The sequence below is a fragment of the Trachypithecus francoisi genome, unplaced genomic scaffold (assembly GCF_009764315.1).
Source record: "Trachypithecus francoisi isolate TF-2019V2 unplaced genomic scaffold, Tfra_2.0 Lachesis_group19, whole genome shotgun sequence".
NCBI classification, from domain to species: Eukaryota; Metazoa; Chordata; class Mammalia; order Primates; family Cercopithecidae; genus Trachypithecus; species Trachypithecus francoisi.
The window spans coordinates 8,507,870-8,535,780 of record NW_022681464.1 but is presented as its reverse complement, the minus strand read 5'-3'; the positions used below and the strand labels follow the sequence as shown (position 1 = coordinate 8,535,780).

At 40.6% G+C, this 27,911-nt stretch overlaps 1 protein-coding gene, 1 non-coding gene and 1 pseudogene across 3 annotated transcripts in view; 2 read left to right on the top strand and 1 right to left on the bottom strand.

The window, feature by feature from the left end:
* HDHD2 (haloacid dehalogenase like hydrolase domain containing 2) overlaps positions 1 to 26,717 on the bottom strand; it is a 49,946-nt gene extending 23,229 nt beyond the window's left edge. Inside the window, exons 1-3 of one of the 2 annotated variants that reach the window (XM_033177829.1) lie at positions 26,570 to 26,717; positions 4,318 to 4,465; positions 2,809 to 3,017 (exon numbers count right to left, since the gene is read on the bottom strand). In XM_033177829.1, coding sequence (XP_033033720.1) covers positions 2,809 to 2,848 — 40 coding nt within the window. In that variant the 5' untranslated portion in view covers positions 2,849 to 3,017; positions 4,318 to 4,465; positions 26,570 to 26,717. The remainder of the gene's footprint in view (positions 1 to 2,808; positions 3,018 to 4,317; positions 4,466 to 26,569) is intronic. The other variant, XM_033177828.1, reaches the window with a different exon arrangement.
* LOC117064238 lies at positions 4,767 to 5,607 on the top strand (annotated as a pseudogene).
* On the top strand, positions 15,193 to 15,324 carry LOC117064274. Its single transcript, XR_004429347.1, has one exon. It is a non-coding gene; the product is annotated as a small nucleolar RNA SNORA44 (small nucleolar RNA).
* Positions 26,718 to 27,911: the final 1,194 nt, after the last annotated feature.

Sequence of the window (27,911 nt, the reverse complement as noted above, 5' to 3'; positions counted from 1 at the left end):
TAACATTTTTCCATATTCCTCGTGCATAGTCTTAAGGGTACTCAGTAACCAGAAGATCTGAACTGAAAATTGTAACCTGATGTCCTCAAACAAATGACAATTTCTTACTTCAAAATGCTTTACTGATTACAATCAACAAGAACTGCCATGAGTTCCCTATGAACTATCAGATCAATAGCAACTGATTAGGGACTGAGAATCTAAGAGGCAAGGGAAATTAGACTTTCTAATTGACACAACTGAGGTTAACACATTCATGATTAATATGAAATGCACTGCAGAGTCTACAATTTTCTACATAATGCCTTATCTACTTTTAGTTTCAGAAATATTATTTTAAAATTAAAGTATGTTTTAAGGCCTTGGCATCTTAGAACTTCAGACATGACAATCAAACAAGTACATTCTCCATTACAACTTTATTTATTTATTTTTGAGAACAGAGTTTCGCTCTTGTTGTCTAGGCTGGAGTGCAATGGTGTGATCTCGGCTCACCACAACCTCTGCCACCCGGGTTCAAGCGATTCTCCTGCCTCAACCTCCTGAGTAGCTGGGATTACAGGCATGTGCCAACCACACTCAGCTAACTTTGTATCTTTAGTAGAGACGGGGTTTCCCCATGTTGGTCAGGCTGGTCTCGAACTCCTGACCTCAGGTGATCCGCCTGCCTCAGCTTCCCAAAGTGCTGGGATTACAGATTTGAGCCATCACGCTCGGCCTCTCCATTACAATTATTAAAAGTCTGATTAAAGGTTCCATGGATTATCCATATGCCAATTCCTATTTGCCTCTCTTATTGGCTGCAGATATCCAGGCTTTCCAACTTCCTCCTTACCAGTAGCCATGAGTATTCTCCAGTAGTTTCTTTGCTAACACAATAAGCTATTCCAGACTCATCCGATACCTGTCCAGATCTGCAATCAGTAATTTCTCCAAAGAACTACAGTGGGAACTGACACAGATACCAGTCTGAGCACTGGGTTGTCATTACTTTAGGCTTTTCCAGCAGAAGATTACACAATATGTATTATTTAAAAGAAAAAGGAGTTGGTAACTATATTTTCTATTCAAAAGTAGTAATACACAACTTTTATTTAACTTACTTGATTTTTATTATTTGCATCTCTTTTCACTGACACTAAAATCTAATAGTTACTACTTTGCTTTGTCCTATATATACCTTTAATTAAAGAAAAAAAAAAGTATTACTAAAAACAATAAGACTCCTGAATGCAGTTTAAGATCTCTTTGTAGTTCTTTTGTCCTTAGAATTTATTCTACTATGAATGAACAGGTGAAAATACTGTACTTTGAAGTCATTTGAAGTAATTATTTTCTCTGAGTGGCTATGTCACCAACCTGGTACAGAGTTAAGTTCATTTCTATTTGGAGGCTGGTTTTTCACTAGTATAATTGTCTTTTCATTGTATACAATATTCACACAGTTCCAAAGTCAAAATTATGTAATGGGGACTTTTTAAAAAGCCTCCTCTCTTAATCCATCCCCCTCCTCCCTTGCTTCCCCTTTAGGTAACCATTTTTATTAGTTTTTCATTTATCCTTCTTTGGCTTCCTTTTACAAATATAAGACAAATATATATGTATATCCATTTTCTTTTCATTTTCCTACACAGAAAATGTGTAAAGATTTCTACACCTTACTTTTTTTGTTTAATATATCCTATGCAGAGCACTCCTTATCAAGAGATAGAACTCTTCATCATTATTTAATTTTCAGCTACAAAGCATTCCATTTTGTGAATATATCACAGTTTATCCAATCAGTCCCTTCTGATGAATATTTGGGTTGTTTCCAATCTTTTGTTATTACAAATAAGGTAGTAATGAATAACCTTGTTCATATGTCATTGTGTATTTCTGTATCTATATTTTAGAGATAGATTCTCACAAGTGCTGCTTCATATGTAATTTTGCTAGCTATTGCCAAATTCCTCTCCATAGGCTTTGTGTCATTTTATATTCCTGTCAGCACTCAGATGCTTTTAATAAATATATTTTCTGTTTAATTCAGCAAAGTTGGTTTCTGTTTCTTGCAAATAATAATTCTGATTGATACATTGGCATATTTCCTATTAGTACTAGTTTTGAGGTCTGCCCAACTCTATAGCCATGCTGAACTTATACTCCATTTTCTATATTGTGCCACTGCACTCCGAGTATCCTCAGAAAAGCAGCAATGTGGCAAAGCTTCATAAAACTATGATATTCTTCCAGAATCTGTTGACTTTTCCCAAGAGAAACACTTTTCTCTTGATTGAAAAATATTTCATATTCAATGTAAAAACTTCACACTATCCAGAATAACATTAAACAAAGAGATCCTGGTATATCTCATTTAATCAAGTTAATATAGTGGCTCCTGCATTGAGGATTAGCTTATAATACTCAAAGTAATTTTGACCTGTGTTTTTTCAAACCATGGGTCATGATCTATTATTAGATTGTAAACTAATTTGGAGGGCTCTAAGCAGCATCATAATCAAACAAAAAAATCAAACCAAAAAGAAAATAGAATACATGTTATACAGCAAGAGTAAGTATTGCTTAACTCACATAAAGACACACATATAGATACATATTAGGTTACTATGTAATGTGTTTCACTTACTATGGATTACAGTCAAAAAAGGTTTGGGAAATGCCAGTTTAGATCCAAAATATCAGTATTATCAAATGTTTCAATAATAACGGGGAAATCAGAATAAACATCTCTAAACATCCAGTTTTAAAAATGATTTGTAAGTACATATAAATACCCAGTCTTTAAACTTTCCAAATTTCCCCTACCTTTGAAATCAGATAGTGCCCGATCATCAACTAGCAGCATGGGTCTGACTTGTTTCTGCTCTAGTAAACTTCTGGCTGCAGTCAGAGATGTGAATATTTCATTTTCAGAGATATCAAATTCCAATTTTCTCAACCTTTCCAACAGGTCTTGCTTGCTCTCTTTGGTCGTATTAGTCACAAACCTAACGATTACAGAAGCACCACGTAACCTGAGAGGGCAAAATTCAGATGTCAAAAGACAGATTTACATTCTGGCCCTATAGAATCTCCTTATTTGTTAAAACTGTGCCAAATGTTTTTATGGCCAGCAACATGACAATGTCTAGTCTCTTGCCCCTGCAGAATGGCAGCTTTACAGTTTACATAGCTACTTACAGATGTCAATGTTCACCAGATGTAAAAAGATTTTTCTTTCAATCTACAGTAGAAAGCTCATCTTTAAACCAGTAAAAGGTCCAACAGGAGCACACTGATTAACAGAAATTCATTCCCCTAAAAAAGGCTAACTCATACAGAAACCATGTCAAGGAGTCAAGATAAAGTCCAACTAAAGTGCAATAGATTTTTTTTAAAATTTTAAACAACATGTTGTCCACTGCTTCTCCACCTATAAAATGAACATCATGACTCCTAACTAAATTGATAACTCCCAACTGATGCCTGCCAGATATATAAGTATGTATTTCTTGATTCCCCAAATGAAAGGTAAGCTCTTTGAAAGAAAGTGAGGTTTGTGTCAATCTTTTGCCCTAATACCTGGCACTGTGATACGAGTCACTAGATTTTCTGATTAACACCATCCTATGAACATTTTAAGGTTGGAAAAAACATACCACATACTAAGTATTGCTGATTTTGAAAACTTCTCTAAATTATTTTAGGATAAAGATCCTTAATATATGTTATTAGTTCTGTTGTGATGAGTTGATTTTTTTTTCAGGACACCCAGAAGCAAACATTCACATTCCGCTTACTTTAACACACTTTTACTGGGTATCTCATTTGTATCCAGACTTCTGTTTAGTACTGTGGTTGGTAGATGAGAAATATAAGACAGTTCTTAACCTTTAAAAGCGTTTAGTTGATGGAAATAATTTAAAAATTTCAAGTTCTTTAGCTAAACTTTATTTGAGGAGCTGCACAATCAATGTTAGACCTTAGGTAAAACAAGAGAGAGCAGCACTATGCCTATCTGTGTGTGCTTTATTTCGTGATTCCAGGATTCATTTGTGATTTTTTTCCAACGGTATTTATTCCATATTGTAGAATCTTGAGTTGTCATTCCCACATTTACATCACTCACTTAGAAAATGACATATACATAGAACAAAAAGACTGGATCAAAAGGCCAAACCTAATAAAGGCTTAGAAAACAGTGTTTGGAGGAAATTATAATGCATACATCCTCGAGCTAAACCCAAGGCAGTTCCTATATATGGTAAGTTGGTAAAATGCCATCTTAAGGCCATCCATTTAGCTAATGATCTGCCGTGGTAAAATGGCACTTACAAACATATTTGTCAGCTGAACCTGGAGGATAGCTTGCCTTTTAAGAGCTTCCTGTGCGCCTGGCACAGCTGCATCTTCAATGTGAAGTGTGCCACTGAGATCTACCAAAACAGCTTTTAATGCACGGCGTGCTGCCATCCTTCATTCCCTAGGAGAGAGCAAATGAAATTAAAAATACAGTTTAGGAAACAATGGACAATTAAAAACTGCTAAGTCTTCAAAAATATCACTCATATCCAGAAAGATCCTGCTTAGTGTTAAGCCGCTTCCATTTTGGAGAAAACTGGTTTTAAAAATTACAAATCCAAAATTTGATCTATAAAACTTTTACAATACTTAGGTTAAAAAAAAAAAACACTTGAATTGAAGGAAAATGCTTACAGAGATATCATTATCTACTTTCAGGTTTTTAAAAAGAACTCTGGTGAACCATTCATTTATTTTTAAACATGAGAATAATGTACTCTAAAGAATAGGTGGATGAAAGGACTAAATCATTAGCAGAGTCTTCTTCATCTTTGGTTATATATAATGAAAATATTCTAATTGCCCTTTTTTTTTTTTTTTTTTTTTTTTTTTGAGACGGAGTCTCGCTCTGTCGCCCAGGCTGGAGTGCAGTGGCGCAATCTCGGCTCACTGCAAGCTCCGCCTCCCGGGTTCCCGCCATTCTCCCGCCTCAGCCTCCGAGTAGCTGGGAGGCGCCCGCCACCTCGCCCGGCTAGTTTTTTGTATTTTTTAGTAGAGACGGGGTTTCACCGTGTTAGCCAGGAGGGTCTCGATCTCCTGACCTCGTGATCCACCCGCCTCGGCCTCCCAAAGTGCTGGGATTATAGGCTTGAGCCACCGCGCCCGGCCCTAATTGCCCTTCTTTACTCCTGTAACCTGAAACAGAATACGTGGCTCTTCCTCATCCACCACTACCACCTCCTTCTTCTGCCACTCCTGGTGCATACATGGTACCTCTTTTGTGAAGCGGCAGCTGAGGAGACTGGCAGTCACCACGGCCAACAAAAAGCCCAAGGAAGAAGTCAAAACTGAGAACAACGATCACATTAATTTGAAGGTGGCAGGGCAGGATGGTTCTGTGGTGCAGTTTAAGATTAAGAGGCATACACCACTTGGTAAACTAATGAAAGACTAATGTGAATGACAGGCATTGTCAATGAGGCAGATGAGATTCCAATTTGATGGGCAATCAATCAATGAAACAGACACACCTGCACATTTGGAAACAGAAGATGAAGATACAATGGATGTGTTGTGTTCCAGTAGCAGACAGGAGGTGTCTAGCGAAAAGGGAACCTGCTTCTTTACTCCAGAATTCTGTTCTTACAGACGAAGATTACATTCTCAATCAAAAAATAGCAATTTGATTCCACCACATCCTGATGACTACAGTAGTTTTCTCTATTCTTTCATTTCCTCCTTCCCCATTCCTTTATGGTATCTAAAGTAACTGGCATATGTGCACAAGCATATTGCATTTTTTAAACTAAATAGCCAGTGGTATGTTCTGACTGACATCAAGTGGAGATGGGATGGGGAAAAACACTGATTCTGTGAAAATACCCTTTCTCCATTAGTGGCATGTTCATTCAGCTATCTTTACATTTCAGTAAGTTATTTTGCTCTGTTTTACCACCACCACCAAAAACCCCATAAAAATCCCTGCATATCTTGTTCAATTAGAGAATTTTAAGGTTTTTCATTTATCAATGTAAAACCAAAGACAATTTTATAACTTTTCCTGCGTAGCTGTTACATACAGGGCAATCTGTCTTTAAGTAGGGATAAATTACTCAAAAAAAAAAAAAAAAAATCCTAGTTTTCCCTTCAAGGCAAGCATCTTGGTGTTTACATAAACTTCTTGTTAAGAAAAAAAAAAAAAAAAAGAATAGGGCTGGGCGCGGTGGTTCAGCACTTTTGGGGAGGCCGAGGTGGGCAGATCACTTGAGGTCAGGAGTTCAAAACCAGCCTGGTAAAACCACATCTCTGCATCTCTACTAAAAATATAAAAATTAGCTGGGCATGGTGGCAGATGCCTGTAATGCCAGCTATTAGGAAGGCTGAGGGACAAGAATGAGGCAGGAGAATCACTTGAACCTGGGAGGCAGAGGTTGTAGTAAGCCAAGATCGCATCACTGCACTCCATGCACTCCAGCCTAGGCGACAGTGGGAGACTCTGTCTCAGAAAAAAAAAAAAAAAGATTCCTTTACAGTGGAAAAACCTGCCAGATAAACTTTAAATCAAATGATCAAATTAACACCAGTAAATGGGACAAACCAACATCATGTGCTTCCTTAGAGAGACAACATCACTTGTGTAGGATACCCAGTTAGATGTCCAACCCAAGTTGAATCACAAGGAAAAAGTCAGGCAATTCAAATTAAAGAAAATTGTACGAAACAACTGACTGGGTGAGGAACTGTATCAATTAAAGGAGTCTGAAAAGACACGGCAACTAAATGCAACGCATGAGAGTAATATAAAGCCAATGGAGTGAGGATTAACAATTAGTGACTTTAGGTGAAGAATATATGGTTTTTACTGCACTATTACAAACTTTCAACATAAAAAGTTTGAGAAAAATACTAGATCTCTTACCAAAGTGGGCAAAAGAATGATGTTTTCATACCTAATAACAGTGTGATATATAAATATACAAAATGTTTTTGTCCACGATTCCTGGCTCATAACTCCCATACCCTTGGTTGAAGCGAACAGAATCTCTGACCTTCTCCTGCCCGCTTTTCACCTGCCCAAGGCAGAACTCTCATCTGATTGTGGGTCAAAAGACCCTCATTTCAGAGAGGTTCTGTCTCATACCCTGGAGGAAGGAATGCTGCAGAGGGATCAAGAATAATCTAAACAGGCCTTACTGGGTTTAGATCATGCTCTTTACATTCAATCACATTTTCACACAGTTGCGCATACTTCAATCATACCTATCCAATGAAGTCTCCATTGATAGGGTTCCATGGGGGCTTTTGGGGAGCTGATCACATGGAGGCTGACAGGAGGGTGAACAAGAATGCCCCCTTGTGCTGTGAGGGTGGCACACCCCAACTCCACGGGGACAGAAGCTCTCACTGGGGACCCTTCCAGACCTTGCCCTATATATCTCTTCATTTGGCTGTTAATTTGTATCCTTTAATAAATCCTTGGTAATAAATTGATAAATGTAAGTGTTTCCCTAAATTTGGTGAGCTGTGCTAGCGAATTAATCAAACCCAAAGTGAGACGTGTGAAAACCTCAACTTGAAGCCAGTCAGTAAGAAGTTCCACAGGCCAGGACTCATGACTGGTGTCTGAAAATGGAGAAGGCAGTCTTGGAGACTAAGCCCTCAACCTATGGGATCTGACACTATCTCCAGGTAGACAGTGTTGGAACTGAATTGGAGGACTCCCAACTGGTATCTGCAGCAGAACTGATTGCTTGCTTGCTGATGGGGAAAAATCTCCACATATTTTGGGGTCACAGAAGTCTTCTGTATTGACTGTTGTTGTGCTGGTGTGACAACAGAGGAAAAACAGTTTGAATGTTTTCTTCAAGAATGGTAACAGTTATACAAAATGAAATTCCACGTATCTACCTCATCCCCAACTTAAGAACAGAACTAATGGCAATATTGCTGAAGCCTCCTGTAAGAACCTAGTCAGTTAAATTTCCTGGAAGTAACTGGTACAATTAATCTGTGATAATAATTTTCTTTCTTTTCTTCATATTTTTTACCAATTGCTTAGTTTTACCATTTTAGAATGTTATAAAAACGAAATCACAATGTACACATTCTTTCACAATTTTCATGATTTGTTTTGCTCAACATTGTATTTCTGAGATTCAACCATGTTGGTGCCTTTTATATTCTACCAAAAGCAAAACCAACATCCACCTTTTGGGATTATGACTAGAACTGCATTTAACCTACAGGACAGTATCAGGACAACTTATTTTTAAAGGAAATAAGATCATTATTATATTGCCATCCTATCCATCAACATACTGTATCTCTCCATTCACATAAGTTTTTTAGTTTTATAAATATCTACATAAATGGCTTGCATATATTTGTAGACACAACTCTATCATTGCTATAGTATTTTTTTTTTTTTTTTTTTTGAGATGGAGTCTCGCTCTGTCACCCAGGCTGGAGTGCAGTGGCCGGATCTCAGCTCACTGCAAGCTCCGCCTCCCGGGTTTACGCCATTCTCCTGCCTCAGCCTCCCCAGTAGCTGGCACTACAGGCGCCCGCCACCTTGCCCAGCTAGTTTTTTGTATTTTTTAGTAGAGATGGGGTTTCACCGTGTTAGCCAGGATGGTCTCGATCTCCTGACCTCGTGATCCGCCCGTCTCGGCCTCCCAAAGTGCTGGGATTACAGGCTTGAGCCACCGCGCCCGGCCCATTGCTATAGTATTTTAAATTACCTTTTCTAACAGTTTGGTGTTGCTGTATTAAAATACATTTCTTGTTGTTGTTGTTGTGTTGTTGTCTTATATCCTTTAACCGTTCCAAACTTTTTTTTTTTTTTTTGAGACAGGGCCTTGTTCTGTCACCCAGGCTGGAGTGCAGCTGCATGATCAGAGCTCACTACAGCCTCGACTGCCCATGCTCAAGCAATCCTCTCACATCAGCCACCCAAGTAGCTGTAACCACAGGCATGCACCACCACGCCTCGCTAATTTATTTTTTCTGTAAAGATGGGGTCTTCCTATGTCTCTTAGGCTGGTCTCCAACTCCTAAGCTCAAGTAATCCTCCCACCCTGGCCTTCCAAAGTGCTAGGATTACAGGTGTGAGGCACCACACCTGGCCCCAAACTTTAATTCTAAAATAAGAAAAAAAGAAACAAAATTGTCACTTGTTGGTAATTATTATCTACATAGAAAATTATTGTCTACATAGAGAATTTTCTATGTAGACAATAATTACCAACCACGAGTGATAATTTTTTTCTATTTTTCTTATTTTCCGTTTTATTATTCTAATTAGGAACTCCATAATTGAATAGAAGTAGTGATAGCATGCATCCTTATTATATTCTTGATTTTTTAAAGGAATGCTTTTAGTATTCATACATTAAGTAAGCTTGCTGTAGGACTCTGCTGATATTTTAGCCATTTAAGAAAGTTCCCTTCTACTCCCTGTTGCTAAGAATTTTTGTCATAAATGGCTATTGGATTTTACCTACTACTTTTTCTGTATGCAATGAGATGATCACATTTTTTCCCCTTAAGCTGTCAATGAGGTCAATTAATATTAAGTAAATCCTGCACAAATCCAATGCAGTCCTGATATATTGTCTTTTTTTACTTACTGCTAGATTCAAATACTAAAAGATTAGAAACAACCTAAATGACCATCAACAGAATGCTAGTTTAATAAATTATGGTATTTGTCAGGTTTTTCCACATTCAGTATTTTTCCCTTTCACATTTTATTCTTTGGGGCTGAGTCATTAAAGAGGGTAGGGAGGAACAAAACTCTACCTTCTAAAAACAGGAGTATCCTCATATATTATTTCAAATTCTTCAGTGAGAAAGACTTGTTCTCTATTGATTTACTCAATCATTTATTTATGTAATCTGTATGGGCTCACAGATATTTATTCTGTTCTTTGTGCCATAAGCTAATACTATGTCATTAATTTTGTCGCTGAAATTGTTTTAGCTTTGGTCATTGAGAGCTCTCTCAGGTTGGCTCCTGTGCCTCCATCCTTTTGTTTTTTGAGCACTTCTTTGCTTTTGGAACTACATGATGCTCCAGACTCACTTTGTCTTTTCCTGTAAGCTGATAATTGATTACATTTTGATATGGTTTGGCTGTGTTCCCACTCAAATCTCATCTTGAATTGCAGCTCCCATAATCCCCACATGTTGTGGGAGGGACCCAGTGGGAGGTAATTGAATCATGCAGGCGGGTTCTCCCGTGCTGTTCTCGTGACAGTGAGTAAGTCTCACAAGATCTGATGGTTTAATAAAGTGCAGTTCCCCACACACGCTCTTTTGCCTGCCACCATGTAAGACATGCCTTTGTTACTCCTTTGCCTTATGCCATGATTGTGAGGCCTCCCCAGCAATGTGGAATTGTGAATCCATTAAACCTCTTTCCTGTAGAAATTACGCAGTCTTGGGTATGTCCTTATAGCAGTGTGAGAATGAACTAGTACAGATTTTTAGATGATTGGGAAAGAAAATATTAATATTTTGTGATACATTAAAATAATATGAAATTAAAGTTTTAGTTCCATAAATAAATGTTTTTCATTTCATAAAAAAAAAGGTTGTAGAAAAAAACTTTCTTTCCTGTTACCTAGATGTCTACCTAACATTCTCAATTTTACTTTTTGGCCTGCAAAGCCTTACTATCTGGCCCTTTACAGAAAAAGTTTATTGACCCTGTGCTAGGGGAGGAGATTCCTACTGGAGAAGAGTGGCAAAAAAAACCAAAAAAAAAAACCCTAAAACCAGCAAGCTAAACATCCTTAATTCCACTTACGGAGACATACGCATAACACTATGCCCTATATGGTCACAGAAAGTGAGTACATATGTTCTCAGAAAGAAAAAACTTGTATATGCTTCTATTTAGAAGTGTAGGGCAAAAGTGGGCTCTGACAAGAAAGAAAAATAATGAGGAAAATACATGTGATTATATAAGAATAAGAGAACAGACCATAAATAAGTATTTAAGTAATGAACAAAAAGAACATTACAGCTACATGGGATCTTCAAGATTATCTGCTCTCGAATCACTCCCCACCCCTCTTTCTACACACACTGGTTTTACACCTTGGTTGGGAAAACCAAGGTCCAGATAATGTCTACACAGATATTATCTTCTCTTGAAGATGATGGTGCTCAGATGAAGAAATTACTAACAAAGATTTGTTACTAAATTTGCCTTCTAACTTTTTCTAAAGGTTCAATGCACCTGACAAACTATTCTTAAATGAAACAGAATTTACCTCCCTACACAGAATATACCAGACATACCACACAAATATTAAATAGATCTTTGGCACATTATTTATAAAATACCTATTATATTAATGCAAAGAATGTTATTAATAATGTATAAAATTAGATATACAAAAGGAATACAAATTTAATGAAAAAATTTGAAAGCACGTGTCCAAGAAGCTATTTTTCCCTTTTAAAAGAAGATTGTTGGCCAGGTACAGTGGCTCGCACCTGTAATCCCAGCACTTTGGGTGGCTGAGGCAGGAGGATTGCTTGAATTCAGGAGTTCGAGACCAGCGTGGGCCACAAAGTGAGACCCCCATCTCTATAAAAAATAAACAAAAAGTAGCCAAGCATGGTGGTGTGTGCCTGCAGTCCCAGTTAATGGGATTGCATAAGCCCAGGAGTGTGGGGTGCAGTGAGTTATGACTGTGCAGGCAGGGCAACACAGTGAGACTATATCCCTAAAACACACACACACACACATACATATATATATACAATTTGTATTTTACTAATATTTCCTCATCACAATAAAGACACAACTACTCATGATGCTTAAGAAATAATGCAGTGTTATAGTAGAGTTATTTGTCTAGTTAACTGAAGGTAACTAGAAATGATAAATGTTTATTTCAAATAACTATTACTCAAAACATTTTGGGATTTTTCTCTTTAGGAATTACCATCAATGTTAGCATATGAGTCACACATGAAAATCAGCTTCATTAACCAATGGCTCCATTTTATTTTTAACTCCAAGTGGCATTACTAGCCTTGACTACCCATCTCATCCAGCAGGCTTTATTCTGAAACTTTCAAAATTAAATCCATCTTTAAAGCATACAAATTGTAACCAATAAAAATATCCCAAAGAATATGTACTAGCTCTGAAAGCAATTCCAAAAATAGGAATCCAAAAATATCTTGAGCATGTAGAAGCTTATCATTTCCTACCCTGACTACTTTGAAAGAGTAAACATTTATTGATGAATAAACTCTGGTATGCTTATTTTTAAAAATCGCTTTAAACTTGGGCTTCCATAATATAGCAGGCTAAGAATCAAATTAACTCTCCAAATAAAACCTAACAATACTAGATCAAAAACTTATACACGTGTCTGTGCGCGTGTGTGCGCGCATGTGTGTGTGTAAGCCACAAGGTGCAAGGAAAAAAGGAATTGTTAGATCTGAATAAAAGCAAGAAACTCAGGAGATGAGCAGAACACTGGCCTGTTTTGGCTCCAAAGGTATCTGTCACACTATGTGACCCTGAGTTATCTTTTTTCCCCATAAGCCTCTTTAGGGAATAAAATATAAACTCAGAGCCCATCTGAAGAGACAGATCCTCTGACCTAAAAACCAAGACCTCACTGGAAGGGTGAGCCAGAAATAAACCTATCCCAGGCACTCCCTCCCTACCTTGTCTCAGTTGACTACAAGAAAATCAACTGCTTTGAAATGTGGCCTAAAGGGGTGGGAGGTAGAAAGTGCTGCAGAGAATTTGGAACCATAAACCAGCACTGGGCCCAATTTGCAGACCAAATTCACATCACCTAAGATAAGCCTCAGAAAAACTTCAAGATTTTAATTAGTGTGACCTTGACTAGCAGGTGTCTGGCTATAGCAAATATAAACCCTCCCTCAAAATACTAGTTTTCAGCCCAAACAGCAAAGAAATCCCATAAATAAAATCAAAGAGCCAAGTATGGTAGCACGGGCCTGTAGTCCTAGCTACTTGGGAGGCTAAGGTGGGAGGACTGCTTGGGCTCAGGAGTTCAAGGCCGCAGTGAACTATGAGAGCATCACTGCATTCCAGCTTGGACAACAGAGCAAGACCCTGTCTCAAAAAAAAAAAAAAATCAAATCAAATTCTAACAATGATGAGCAAGTAACTTAAGGAAACAAGTCATGGTAAGGGAGCACCTACAGAAACAACAGACTGCATAAGCAGCCCTATAAGGGTTTCTTATTCTTTTAATGTAATTATCATAATGCCTACATGTTTAAAAAACAAAACGTGCTGGGCACGGTGGCTCACGCCTGTAATCCCAGCACTTTGGGAGGCCGAAGCGGGCGGATCACGAGGTCAGGAGATCAAGACCATCCTGGCAAACACGGTGAAACCTCGTCTCTATTAAAAATACAAAAAATTAGCCGGGCGTGGTGGCAGGCACCTGTAGTCCCAGCTGCTTGGGAGGCTGAGGCAGGAGAATGGCATGAAACCGGGAGGTGAAGCTTGCAGTGAGCTGAGATCCGGCCACTGCACCCCAGCTCGGGAGACAGAGCGAGACTCCGTCTCAAAAAAAATGAGGCAAAAACACACGAAAGACTATCAATGTACAGATTCATTCAGAAGGCCCAATGAATTCTAAGCAAGATAAATGAAAATAAATCCACATCTAAACCCTCGCTATACGCCAATGGCAAAGAGAAGATCTTGAAAGCAGCTAAGGGAAAAGACAAATTACTTTCAAAGGAGCAACAGTTAAGACTCAGATTCAATGCAACTCCAATCAATATCCCAAAAAGTGTCTTGTGGAATTTGATAAGCTGATGCTAAAATGTTTACACCAGTACAAATGGCCAAGTATAGCCAAGACACTTCAGCCAAGACCGAACAAGAAAAAGAAATCAGGCCTTGCTTTACCTAATATCCAGACTTACTTAATGAGGTCCTGTAACTAATTAAAATGGTGTGGTATTAGTACATATGGAGACAAACTCACCAGTGGAACAGAAAATACAGAAAAAGATCCCAGTATGTGTAGAAACTTCATACATGATAAAATTAGTGTCTCAGATTAGTAAAGAAAAAATAAAATGATCAATAATACGGTGTTGGAACCATGGAATATCCATATGAGAAAAAATGAAATTGGACTCCCACATCACACCATACACAACAATTTCTTTTTCCAAGGAGATTAAACAACCACATGTTTAAGGCAAAACTGTAAAACTTTTAGATAGGAGAGTATCTTCATGACTTGAGGACAGAAAAGGTTTTCTAAAATGAGACATGAAAAGCACAAACCATTGAAGAAAAGACAGATAAATTCAACTGTATTTCAAAAGCACCATAAAGAGAGTGAAAATACAGAAAAAGAACTTATTTTTCTAACACATGTAGGAAAAGACAAGATTCCAGGAAGTATAAAGTATAAATAGTAAGAGAAAGATGAACGACCCAATAGAAAAACTGCATAAGATCTTAACATATCCTTTACAAAAGAGCAAATCTGGCCGGACACGGTGGCTCACACCTGTAATCCCAGCACTTTGGGAGGCCAAGGTGGGCGGATGACCCTAGGTTAGGCATTCAAGACCAGCCTAGCCAACAAGGTGAAACCGTGTCTCTACAAATATTAAAATTAGCTGGGCGTGGTGGCAGGCACCTGTAATCCCAGCTACTCGTAAGGCTGAGAAGGGAGAATCACTTAAACCTGGGAGGTGAAGGTTGCAGTGAGGCCGAGATCACGCCATTGCACTTCAGCCTGGGCGACAGAGCAAGACTGTGTCTCAAAAAAAAAAAAAAAAAAAAAAAGAGCAAATCTGAACAGCAAATAAATGAAGATACTCAAAGCTCACTGGTAATCAGGAAAATGCAAATTTCACGCACAGTGAGATCAATGCACCAACCTACAGATGTGCAAAATTTAAGACTGCAAACACCAAAGGCTGTCAACAGGAATTCCCATATGCTGCTGGTGAAAGAATATACTTGTACAAGCATTTTGGAATCAGCCTGGCATCACCATACCCTATGATCCGGCAATTCCACTTCCAGGTATACCTTTGAGAGATTATTTCACAGTGTACCATGATACATGAACAAAGACGTCTATAACAGCACCATTTGTAACAGCCAGAAAATGGAAACAACATAAATGTCCATCAACAACAGAATGGATACAGCATGTTTCCAAGGGCTGTGGCTGGTGGTAGCCATGGGATCTCCAACTGCATGCAAGAGCAACCTGGAAAGACTTTGACAGTGCAGGTCAGTACAATACCTGCAAGCTGCAACTCAGCTTTCCTATATTGTTTCAGGACCAGGGCTGGAAGCGTCTTCCACGTGTCAACTTCCAGTGTAGATGGGTGTTTTGTTTTGTTTTGAGACGGAGTCTCGCTCTGTCACCCAAGTGGAGTGCAGTGGCATGATCTTGGCTCACGGCAACCTCCACCTCCCAGGTTCAAGCGATTCTCCTGCCTCAACCTCCCAAGTATCTGGGATTACAGGTGCCCGCCATCACACCCAGCTAATTTTCTTGTATTTTTAGTATAGATGGGTTTCACCATGTTGGCTAGATTGGTCTCGAACTCCTGACCTCAGGTGATTTGCCCCCTTGGCCTCCCCTCCCAAAGTGCTGAGATTACAGGCATGAGCCACCGCTCCTGGCCAGTTTAGCTTTCACACTAAGCTTTTTGTTCTGCAGGTCGCCCCCAAGTTTCCTGGCAGTGTGTGATCCTGAGGAGGTGAGCTTGTTTCTGGAGCTGTGCTTTAAGATTCATGTTACATGCAAAGCTGTCCTCATGTGTGACTACGGACCTATGGATTTGGGAGAATCTCTATGGGAAGCAGAAGGCAAGACCCCAGTCATTTTAGGTAGAAACAACAGCATGCTGTATGTGCAGATCAATTAAAGATTAATAAAGACTGATAAAAGTAAAAAACAACAACAACAAAAAAAACCAGAATGGATAAATAAGTTGTGGTATATTTATACACAGAAAAAAAAGGCAGCAGAAAGAACTTACATTCAAATCGCTTTACATAACTCTCAGAAATCTACTAGAGGGTGAAAAAAGCAAGTCAAAAAAGAATATGTATAGTATGGTTTAATATTATAGTACTCAAAAATACAGATGCATACATAGGTGATAAAACCGTAAAGAGAAGCAAGGGAATGATTATCACAACAGTGGGGATACTAATTACCCTCCAGAGGGTAGGAAGCAGATGCAAACCAAGAGGAGCACAAAGGGAGCCTCTAAGGTATGGCAATACTCTACTTCTTAACCTAGACAATGAGAATATGGGTGCTTTTAATTTTACTATAATTATTTTAAACATATATGTTTTACATACTCTTATACAGATGATATAATGCACAATAAAAAATGAGTCTTCTTATATTTTAGTCAGTTATTTCTCATACATTTAATAGTTATAAAAAACTAAATTAGTCCAGTAGTCCAGACAATTACTATACACTCAGCATAAAAGCCTCCACCTCTAAGCCATTTTGAATTTTAAGTAAATCCCCAGTTCTGTTTGTCTTTCATAACGTATCTGATGAAAGAGGGAAAAAGAAGACTAGAGAGGTTAAAAAATATATTAATAGCTGTGGTTAATCAAGTTTCAACTGCAAAATCCTCCCTTCTGTAATAGTCCACATGTTATTATATTTCTGATCTTTATTGTGACCTTGAATTGAAGGGTTATGTAAGCAATAGCATCAACTATTACCTCCCTGAGAGGGAAAACAGCTTGTTCATCAAAAGCCTAGACCATTCCTAGGGATTGTATTTGGATGCGTTAACAGTTAAAAAATTCTTTGAAGTACACTAACTGCCCCACAAAAGGATGGACCAAAAAAAGGCATTTTCTTTTCATATATACAGAGGAATCTAAAATTGCTTCTCCCAAAATCCAACTTTTACAGGAGACATCTAATATTCAATAAAAAGTGTTACCTATGAAGGTGATTAAAGAACAAAATACGAACAAGACTAGAAAAACAATGAAAGTAAGAATTGTACTATTTACTTGGAGCCAGGGAACTGTCATAATAAATATCTATCATTTTAATCCTTATCGAAGCATCCACACAGGCTTAATGTTACCAAAACATTTTAAAAGCCTATATTCTTTGCTATCATCAGTTCCATAGAACATACCTTTTAAACTCTAAAATGCTCTTCTGGAGCACCACATATTTGAGAGTGACTGACTAAGGCCTAGAATAAAATTGAGGTGCCCCACTCATACCTCAAAATATACTTACTTCTTCAGTTAGTCCCAGTAACTTGATCACTTGATCACTTTGACCTCTCTTCTTGTTCAAACCTTTTTTTCTTTCTTTCTTTCTTTTTTTTTTGGAGACAAGATCTGACTCTATCTCCTAGGTTGGAGTGCAGTGGCACAATCTCTCAGCTCACTGCAACCTCTGCCTCCCCGCAGCGGCACAATCTCTCAACTCACTGCAACCTCTGCCTCCCGGACTCAAGCCATCCTCTCACCTCTGCCTCCCAAGTAGCTGGAACCACAGGTGTGCACCACCACGCCCAGCTAATTTTTGTACTTTTAGTAGAGACGGGTTTCACCACATTGCCTAGGATGGTCTCGAACTGGTGAGTTCAAGCAATCTATCTGCCTTGGGCTCCCAAAGTGCTGGGATTACAGGCATGAGCCACCAAGCCTTGTCTGAACCTGTATAATACTCGTTACCTGAACTACAAGCTGGTATTTGATAAAATGTAATTGTAAAATACTAATATAACCCTAAAAATAACTATAAAGGCTTCAAAGGTAGTGCCTGATTTTGTTTATCTTGGGTCCATACCCACCATCTCTCATAATCGGAACAAATTACATGGGAGATCCCTTAGAAGAGCCATAAACCACTGACAGTGGTACATATTCAATGCAAAGAAGAAGAGTAAATTCTCTCATCCCAAGAGGAGAACTTCAGATACTTCAGAGGACACCTGGGCTTGAATATCTCAGGGACATCTCAATCCAAGTCCTTTCACCCTCAAAGGTGCTCTTTCCCAGCCATCCCTATGAATGGTTGGCAGCACCATCAATCCAGATGCCAAATTATGTCAGTTCTACTTCCTTTACAATCTTAGATCCACTTACTTCTCTTCATCATTTTTAAAACTATCTTTTTGAAGTCTGAAATCAACTCTCATCTAGACTATTTCAACATTTTTTTTTTTTTTTTTTTGAGACAGAGACTCACTCTGTCACCCAGCCTGGAGTGCAGTGGTGTGATCTCGGCTCACTGCAAGCTCTGACTCCTGGGTTCATGCCAGTCTCCTGCCTCAGCCTCCCAAGCAGCTGGGACTACAGGCGCCCGCCACCACGCCCAGCTAATTTTTTGTATTTTTAGTCGAGACGGGGTTTCACCACGTTAGCCAGGACGGTCTCGATCTCCTGACCTTGTGATCCACCCGCCTTGGCCTCCCAAAGTATTGGGATTACAGGTGTGAGCCACCGTGCCCAGCCACAACAACTTCTTAATTGTCCTCTCTGCTTTGCATCTCCTATTATCAGCCCTAAATGATTCCCTAAAATGCAACCGTGACAGTGGTTAAAGACAAGAACAAAGGAGTTGTATAAAGTTATAGACTGGGTATACATCTCCACTCACCAGCTGGGTGAACCTGGGCAACTTTCTTAACCTTTCTGCCTCAGTTTCCTCACTGGTAACGTAGAATAACACAACTCTAATGGTTCATAAGAGGATTAAAGAAAGTAATACCTGAAGATGGCCGAATAGGAACAGCTCCAGGCCACATCTCCCAGCATGAGCAACACAGAAGACAGGTGATTTCTGCATTTCAGGGTACCGGGTTGATCTCACTGGGGCATGTCAGACAGTGGGTGCAGGACAGTGGGTGCAGCCCACCGAGCGAGAGCCAAAGCAGGGTGAGGCATTGCCTCACCTGGAAAGCGCAAGGGAGAAGGGAATTCCCCTTCCTAGCCAAGAGAAACCGTGACACACAGCACCTGGAAAATCGGGTCACTCCCACTCTAATACTCTGCTTTTCCAAGGGTCTTAGCAAACGGCACAATAGGAGATTACATCCCATGCCCGGCTTGGAGGGTCCCAGGCCCTTGGGGCCTCTCTTATTGCTAGTGCAGCAGTCTGAGATCTAACTGCAAGGCAGCAGCGAGGCTGGGGAGCGGCGCCCGCCACTGCTGAGGCTTGAGTAGGTAAACAAAGCGGCCAGGAAGTTCCTGGTGGAGAACTGGGTGGAGCCCACTGCAACTCAAGGAGGCCTGCCTGTCTCTGTAGACTCCAACTCTGGGGACAGGGCACAGCCAAACAAAAGGCAGCAGAAACCTCTGCAGATTTAAATATTCTTGTCTGATAGCTTTGAAGAGAGTAGTGGTTCTCCCAGCATGGAATCTGAGATCTGAGAACAGATAGACTGCCTCCTCAAGTGGGTCCCTGACCCCTGAGTAGCCTAACTGGGAAACACTCCCAAGTAGGGGCAGACTGACACCTCATATGACTGGGTACACCTCTGAGACGAAGATTCCAGAGGAATGATCAGGCAGCAACATTTGCTGTTCAGCAATATTCACTCTTCTGCAGCCTCCGCTGCTGATACCCAGGCAAACGGGGTCTGGAGTGGATCTCGAGCAAACTCCAACAGACCTGCAGCTGAGGGTCCTGACTGTTAGAAGAAAAACTAACAAACAGACAGGACATCCACACCAAACCCCCATCTGTACGTCACCATCATCAAAGACCAAAGATAGATAAAACCACAAAGATGGGGAAAAAACAGAGCAGAAAAGTTGAAAATCCTAAAAATCAGAGTGCGTCTCCCCCTCCAAAGAAACGCAGCTCCTAACCAGCAACAGAACAAAGCTGGGCAGAGAATGACATTGACGAGTTGAGAGAAGAAGGCTTCAGATGATTAAACTTCTCCAAGCTAAAGAAGGAAGTTCGAACCCATTGCAAAGAAGCTAAAAACCGTGGAAAAAGATTAGACGAATGACTAACTAGAATACCCAATGTAGAGAAGTCCTTAAATGACCTGATAGAGCTGAAAACCACGGAACAAGAACTACATGACAAATGCACAAGCTTCAGTAACCGATTCGATCAACTGGAAGAAAGGGTATCAGTGATTGAAGATCAAATGGATGAAATGAAGCGAGAAGAGAAGTTTAGAGGAAAAAGAGTAAAAAGAAATGAACAAAGCCTCCAAGAAATATGTGAAAAGACCAAATATACGTCTGATTGGTGTACCTGAAAGTGACAGGGAGAATGGAACCAAGTTGGAAAACACTCTGCAGGATATTATCCAGGAGAACTTCCCCAACCTAGCAAGGCTGGGCAACATTCAAATTCAGGAAATACAGAGAATGCCACAAAGATACTCCTCGAGAAGAGCAACTCCAAGACATATAATTGTCAGATCCACCAAAGTTGAAATGAAGGAAAAAATGTTAAGGGCAGCCAGAGAGAAAGGTCGGGTTACCACAAAGGGAAGCCCATCAGACTAACAGTGGATCTCTTGGCAGAAACTCTACAAGCCAGAAGACAGTGGGGGCCAATATTCAACATTCTTAAAGAAAAGAACTTTCAACCCAGAATTTCATATCCAGCCAAACTAAGTTTCATAAGTGAAGGGGAAATAAAATCCTTTGCAGAGAAGCAGATGCTTAGAGATTTTGTCACACCAGGCCTGCCCTACAACAGGTCCTGAAGGAAGCACTAGACATGGAAAGGAAAAACTGCTACCAGCTACTGCAAAAACAAGCCAAAATGTAAAGACCATCAATGCAAGGAAGAAACCGCACCAACTAATGAGCAAAATAACCAGCTAACATCATAATGACAGGATCAAATTCACACATAACAATATTAACCTTAAATGTAAATAAGCTAAAGCTCCAATTAAAAGACACAGACTGGCAAATTGGATAGTGTCAAGACCCATCAGTGTGCTGTATTCAGGAGACCCATCTCACATACAGAGACACACACAGGCTCAAAATAAAGGGGTGGAGGAAGATCTACCAAGAAAAAGGAAAACAAAAAAAGGCATGCATTGCAATCCTACTCTCTGATAAAACAGACTTTAAACCATCAAAGATCAAAAGAGACAAAGAAGGCCATTACATAAAGGTAAAGGGATGAATTCAACAAGAAGAGTTAACTATCCTAAATATATACGCACCCAATACAGGAGCACCCAGATTCATAAAGCAAGTCCTTAGAGACTTACAAAGAGACTTAGACTCCCATACAATAATAATGGGAGACATTAACACCCCACTGTCAACATTAGACAGATCAACGAGACAGAAAGTTAACAAGGATATCCAGGAATTGAACTCAGCTCTGCACCAAGCGGACCTAATAGACATCTGCAGAACTCTCCACCCCAAATCAACAGAATATACATTCTTCTCAACACTGCATCACACTTATTCCAAAATTGACCACATAATTGGAAGTAAAGCACTCCTCAGCAAATGTACAAAAACAGAAATTATAACAAATTGTCTCTCAGACCACAGTGCAATCAAACTAGAACTCAGGATTAAGAAACTCACTCAAAACCACTCAACTACACAGAAACTGAACAACCTGCTCCTGAATGACTACTGGGTACAAAACGAAATGAAGGCAGAAATAAAGATATTCTCTGAAACCAATGAGAACAAAGAGACAACATACCAGAATCTCTGGGACACATTTAAAGCAGTGTGTAGAGGGAAATTTATAGCACTAAATGCCCACAAGAGAAAGCTGGAAAGATCTAAAATCGACACCCTAACATCACAATTACAAGAACTAGAGAAGCAAGAGCAAACACATTCAAAAGCTAACAGAAGGCAAGAAATAACTAAGATCAGAGCAGAACTGAAGGAGATAGAGACACAAAAAACCCTCCAAAAAAATGAATGAATCCAGGAGCTGGTCTTTTGAAAAGATCAACAAAATTGATAAGACCGCTAGCAAGACTAATAAAAAAGAAAAGAGAGAAGAATCAAATAGATGCAATAAAAAAGGATAAAGGGGATATCACCACTGACCCCACAGAAATACCAGCTACCATCAGAGAATACTATAAGCACCTCTACGCAAACAAACTAGAAAACCTAGAAGAAATAGATAAATTCTTGGACACATACACTCTCCCAAGAGTAAACCAGGAAGAAGTTGAATCCCCGAATAGACCAATAACAAGCTCTGAAATTGAGGCAATAACTAATAGCCTACCAACCAAAAAAAGTCCAGGACCAGATGGATTCACAGCCGAATTCTACCAGAGGTACAAGGAGGAGCTGGTATCATTCCTTCTGAAAATATTCCAAACAATAGAAAAAGAGGGAATCCTCCCTAACTCATTTTTTGAGGCCAGCATCATCCTGATACCCAAGCCTGGCAGAGACACAACAAAAAAAGAGAATTTTCGACCAATATTCCTGATGAACATCGATGCAAAAATCCTCAATAAAATACTAGCAAACAGAATCCAGCAGCACATCAAAAAGCTTATCCACCATGATCAAGTGGGCTTCATCCCTGGGATGCAAGGCTGGTTCAACATACGCAAATCAATAAATGTAATCCAGCATATAAACAACCAAAGACAAAAACCACATGATTATCTCAATAGATGTGGAAAAGGCCTTTGACAAAATTCACAGCCCTTCATGCTAAAAACTCTTAATAAATTTGGTACTGATGGAACGTATCTCAAAATCATAAGAGTTATTTATGACAAACCCACAGTCAATATCATACTGAATGGGCAAAAACTGGAAGCATTCCCTTTGAAAACTGGCACAAGACATGGATGCCCTCTCTCACCACTCCTATTCAACATAGTGTTGGAAGTTCTGGCCAGGGCAATCAGGCAGGAGAAAGAAATAAAGGGTATTCAATTAGGAAAAGAGGAAGTCAAATTGTCCCAGTTTGCAGATGACATGATTGTATATTTAGAAAACCCCATCGTCTCAGCCCAAAATCTTCTTAAACTGATAAGGAACTTCAGCAAAGTCTCAGGATACAAAATCAATGGGCAAAAATCACAAGCATTCTTATATACCGATAACAGACAAACAGAGAGCCAAATCATGAGTGAACTCCCATTCACAACTGCTTCAAAGAAAATAGAATACTGGCCAGGCGCGGTGGCTCAAGCCTGTAATTCCAGCACTTTGGGAGGCCGAGACGGGCAGATCACGAGGTCAGGAGATCGAGACCATCCTGGCTAACACGGTGAAACCCCGTCTCTACTAAAAAATACAAAAAACTAGCCGGGCGCGGTGGCGGGCGCTTGTAGTCCCAGCTACTCGGGAGGCTGAGGCAGGAGAATGGCGTAAACCCGGGAGGCAGAGATTGCAGTGAGCTGAGATCCGGCCACTGCACTCCAGCCTGGGCGACAGAGCGAGACTCCATCTCAAAAAAAAAAAAAAAAAAAAGAAAATAGAATACCTAGGAATCCAACTTACAAGCGATGTAAAGGACCTCTTCAAGGAGAACTACAAATCACTGCTCAATGAAATAAAAAAGGACACAAACAAATGGAAGAACATTCCATGTTCACGGATAGGAAGAATCAATATCGTGAAATGGCCATACTGCCCAAAGTATAGATTCAATGCCATCCCCATCAAGCTACCAATGACTTTCTTCATAGAATTGGAAAAAACTACTCTAAAGTTCATATGGAACCAAAAAAGAGCCCACATTGCCAAGACAATCCTAAACCAAAAGAACAAAGCTGGAGGCATCATGCTACCTGACTTCAAACTATACTACAAGGCTACAGTAACCAAAACAGCATGATACTGGTACCAAAACAGAGATATAGACCAACGGAACAGAACAGAGCCCTCAGAAATAATACCACACATCTACAACCATCTGATCTTTGACAAACCTGAGAAAAACAAGAAATGAGGAAAGGATTTCCTATTTAATAAATGGTGCTGGGATTACAGCATTACAGCTAGCTGGGATACAGCTAGCCATATGTTGCAAGCTGAAACTGGATCCCTTCCTTACACATTATACAAAAATTAATTCAAGATGGATTAAAGACTCAAATGTTAGACCTAAAACCATAAAAACCCTAGAAGAAAACCTAGGTAATACCATTCAGGACATAGGCATCGGCAAGGACTTCATGTCTAAAACACCAAAAGCAATGGCAACAAAAGCCAAAATTGACAAATGGGATCTAATTTAACTAAAGAGCGTCTGCACAGCAAAAGAAACTACCATCAGAGTGAACAGGCAACCTACACAATGGGAGAAAATTTTTGCAATCTACTCATCTGACAAAGGGTTAATATCCAGAATCTACAAAGAACTCAATCAAATTTACAAGAAAAAAACAAACAATCCCATCAAAAAGTGGGTGAAGGATATGAAGACACTTCTCAAAAGAAGGCATTTATGCAGCCAACAGACACGTGAAAAGATGCTCATCATCACTCACCATCAGAGAAATGCAAATCAAAACCACAATGAGATACCATCTCACACCAGCTAGAATGGTGATCATTAAAAAGTCAAGAAACAACAGGTGCTGGAGAGGATGTGGAGAAACAGGAACACTTTTACACTGTTGGTCGGACTGTAAACTAGTTCCACCCTGTGGAAGACAGTGTGGCGATTCCTCAAGGATCTAGAAGTAGAAATTATCATTTGACCCAGCCATCCCATTACTGGGTATATACCCAAAGGATTACAAATCGTGCTGCTATAAAGACATATGTACACGTATGTTTATTGTGGCACTATTCACAATAGCAAAGACTTGGAACCAACCCAAATGTCCATCAAAGACAGACTGGATTAAGAAAACGTGGTACATATACACCATGGAATACGATGCAGCCATAAAAAAGGATGAGTTCATGTCCTTTGTAGGGACATGGATACAGTTGGAAATCATCATTCTCAGCAAACTGTCACAAGAACAGAAAACCAAACACCGCATGTTCTCACTTATAGGTGGGAATTGAACAATGAGAACACTTGGACACAGGAAGGGGAGCATCACACACCGGGGCCTGTCGTAGGGTGGAGGGAGGGGGGAGGGATAGCATTAGGAGATATACCTAATGTATGACGAGTTAATGGGTGCAGCACACCAACATGGCACATGTTGGTGTGCTGCTCATTGTGCACATGTACCCTAGAACTTAAAGTATAATAAATAATTAAACAGAAAAAAAAAAAAAGAAATACCTATGAAGAATTGTGAATTGTATTCCGCTCAGAGAAAGGTTGGGTTGTGTATGTGGAGGGCTGGGAGAGAGAAGCAAGGAGGGAAATTATGGATCTATCAAGGGCTACAAAAATCACAGGATACATATGATGTGAAGTTCTACAGCGTTAGTATAACTTGAGGATTTGAGAAAACATATCTAAATATATATTATGGCATATTATTCAAAACTTACATACTTAAAACAAGAGATTTTAATACAAATCTTCCCCTGGGAGACTGGGGCTCTACAGAACATGCCTCCTAAAACCCCTGGGAAGTACAAATTTTCTGTCCTTCCCTATATGGTTCCAGACTTTTCTGGAACCACTGTACACATTCAATAAATGACGGTATTATTCAGCCACTCCCCAGTTAAAATTCTTCCAGTGTCTCCCCGCTGTCCTCTGGATAGTCTGAACAATGAACACTGGTGGAGAGAGTCTTGGTTTACCCTCTCCAACTCACTTGTCTCCACTAGCACCCCAGTTCCATGGTACTGCAGTAGGCCAAGAGCTCTACAGTTTGCCTCCCTCGTTGGGGGACTTTTGTCTGCAACTACTCGGGCCCCTCTACACCCTCGTCTCCTGGCCAATCCCTTCAGCCCTCAGTCTCAGATAACCATCACTTCCTCTGGCGTGCTCCCCTGGGTCCAACTCCTTTTCTCCCCTAGGGTCCCTAGGGGCCATCTGTGTTCCTACTACATTTACCACTGTCCTGGTTACCAGTCCGCGCCTCTCCTACTAAACCATTAAGCTCTGTGCATAAGGTAGTGTGCTGCCTTTCCCACTGTGTTATTCAGGCGTTCAACAAAGATTGTGAATTAACTCATGAATCCCGGTGTAGAGAGCTACTAGGCCCCAACAACAAACTCTTTCAGCACCAACTCAACTTCCATCCCCCTATCTCTTGGCTGGGAAGGGGCCTGAAGACTGGTCACTGCACTCGGTTCTAGCCCAAGTACCAGGGCCTTACAAACGCCAAACTGACCAGGAGGGACGCTAGCTCCAAAATACAGACCAAGAGCACGCTTTGAGGAATGACTGACACACTAGTGTCACAATCCGCCCCGGAGAGACCCACAGTGCGCCTCGAGCCCAGCTGTGTGCACAGGCGGGGCCAAAGCAAAGGGTTCGGTCCCGACGCGGAAGGCATGGAATGTGTACAGAGCATGACCGCAGGTTGGCCAGGCCTGAGAGGACGGGCGGCCTGTGGGCGCCACTGGTAGTTCCCGAACCCTGTCACAAAAACTGCAGCCTCCCGGCCCCAATTCCGCTTCTTCCTCTTCCGTCCCACAGCAGCTCCTCACCCACACTCTGTACGCCGTCCTCAGGAAAGGCCCCCACTAATGGGAAAACCAGCCAGCCACACTAGCGGCAGGTTCCTCTCAGCCGGGATAAAAATCCCCGCAGCGTCCCGACGGACGCCGGAAGCTGGGTCCTGGCCGCGCCGGAAACCCCACCTTTCGCGGCTTCGCCCCACCCTTCGCCCGAGGTTTCCGCCGAGCCGTACAGCCACGGCGTCCAGTAGTTCTCCGTCTGCAACGCCACTGACGGAAAGCTAGGCCCTTCTGGAGACCAGCTTTCCCAGGCCGCGGCCTCCTGGGCCGGAATGCACGAGGAAAAATAATCCCCTGCCTTTCTTCGGTAGCTGTTTTACAGTCCACAGCACCACTGTTGAACCGTGTGTTACTGAGTAGTGTTCTTTGCCTTCACCCTCCCTTCCTCCACCACTTATCCACTCTCGAGGTTTAACTAAGAAGTCATACTTGACTAGACAGCCCGATCTCCGAAGTCGCCATTTCCCCCTTAGCTACTTGAATAGCACCTGGCACCTCTTGCTTTCTCCTTTACTCCCTCAGGCAGCGACGTCCCTCCTTTCCCGCTTCAGCGATCCCTACCTAAACTGTAGTCAGCCTTCCCACCCTGCCTCTCTCCCGGTTAGAGCCACTACGGGCCGTGCCTTCCTGTTCCACGGGAGCTCTATCTTGGTACACCCAGAACCACCTCCCTCCCTACCCCGCTGCCACACTCGTGGGGGTCTCTACTTGTCTCCTCTTGATGCAAGTAGTTATGTGGACCTGAATAATAAGAGAGAAAGGTGACTCTTATGCACTCACTATGAAAGTGACTGAACAACTTTCTGGAGCCCTCTTGACATAGTAGGATACTCGGGTTACACCTTATACTAGGGTTATACCCCTTGATAAAACCACTGCTCTGTCCTTGACTGGGGACCCATATATGCCACAATCTAACACCCCCACTACCCAAAGCTGCAGTCAGCCCTGTTAAGAGCTGTAACCCATTCTGTCCCTTGGACTAGGAGCCATCTGCTTTTTCTCCCTGCTGAATCTGAAGTTTTTTTGTCTTACTCATATTTGCTAAGTTTAAGTTTTGTGTGAGGCCTAATTGGTTGAAGGAAAAAGGATTTGGTTCTAGTTTCCCCTTATGAGCCAGCTGTCTTTGACCAGATTAAGACATCACCAAAGGATTTTAAGTGGGTAATATAAGAAATGTATTTTTCTAAATGCTTCCTCTGCCTGCAGTATGGATAGGAGAGATGCCAGAATGGGTGAGACCACGTAAGAGTCCCACTGCAAGGCCACAAGAGAGATACTTTAATTAGAATGTGTGGAAACAAAGCAAAGA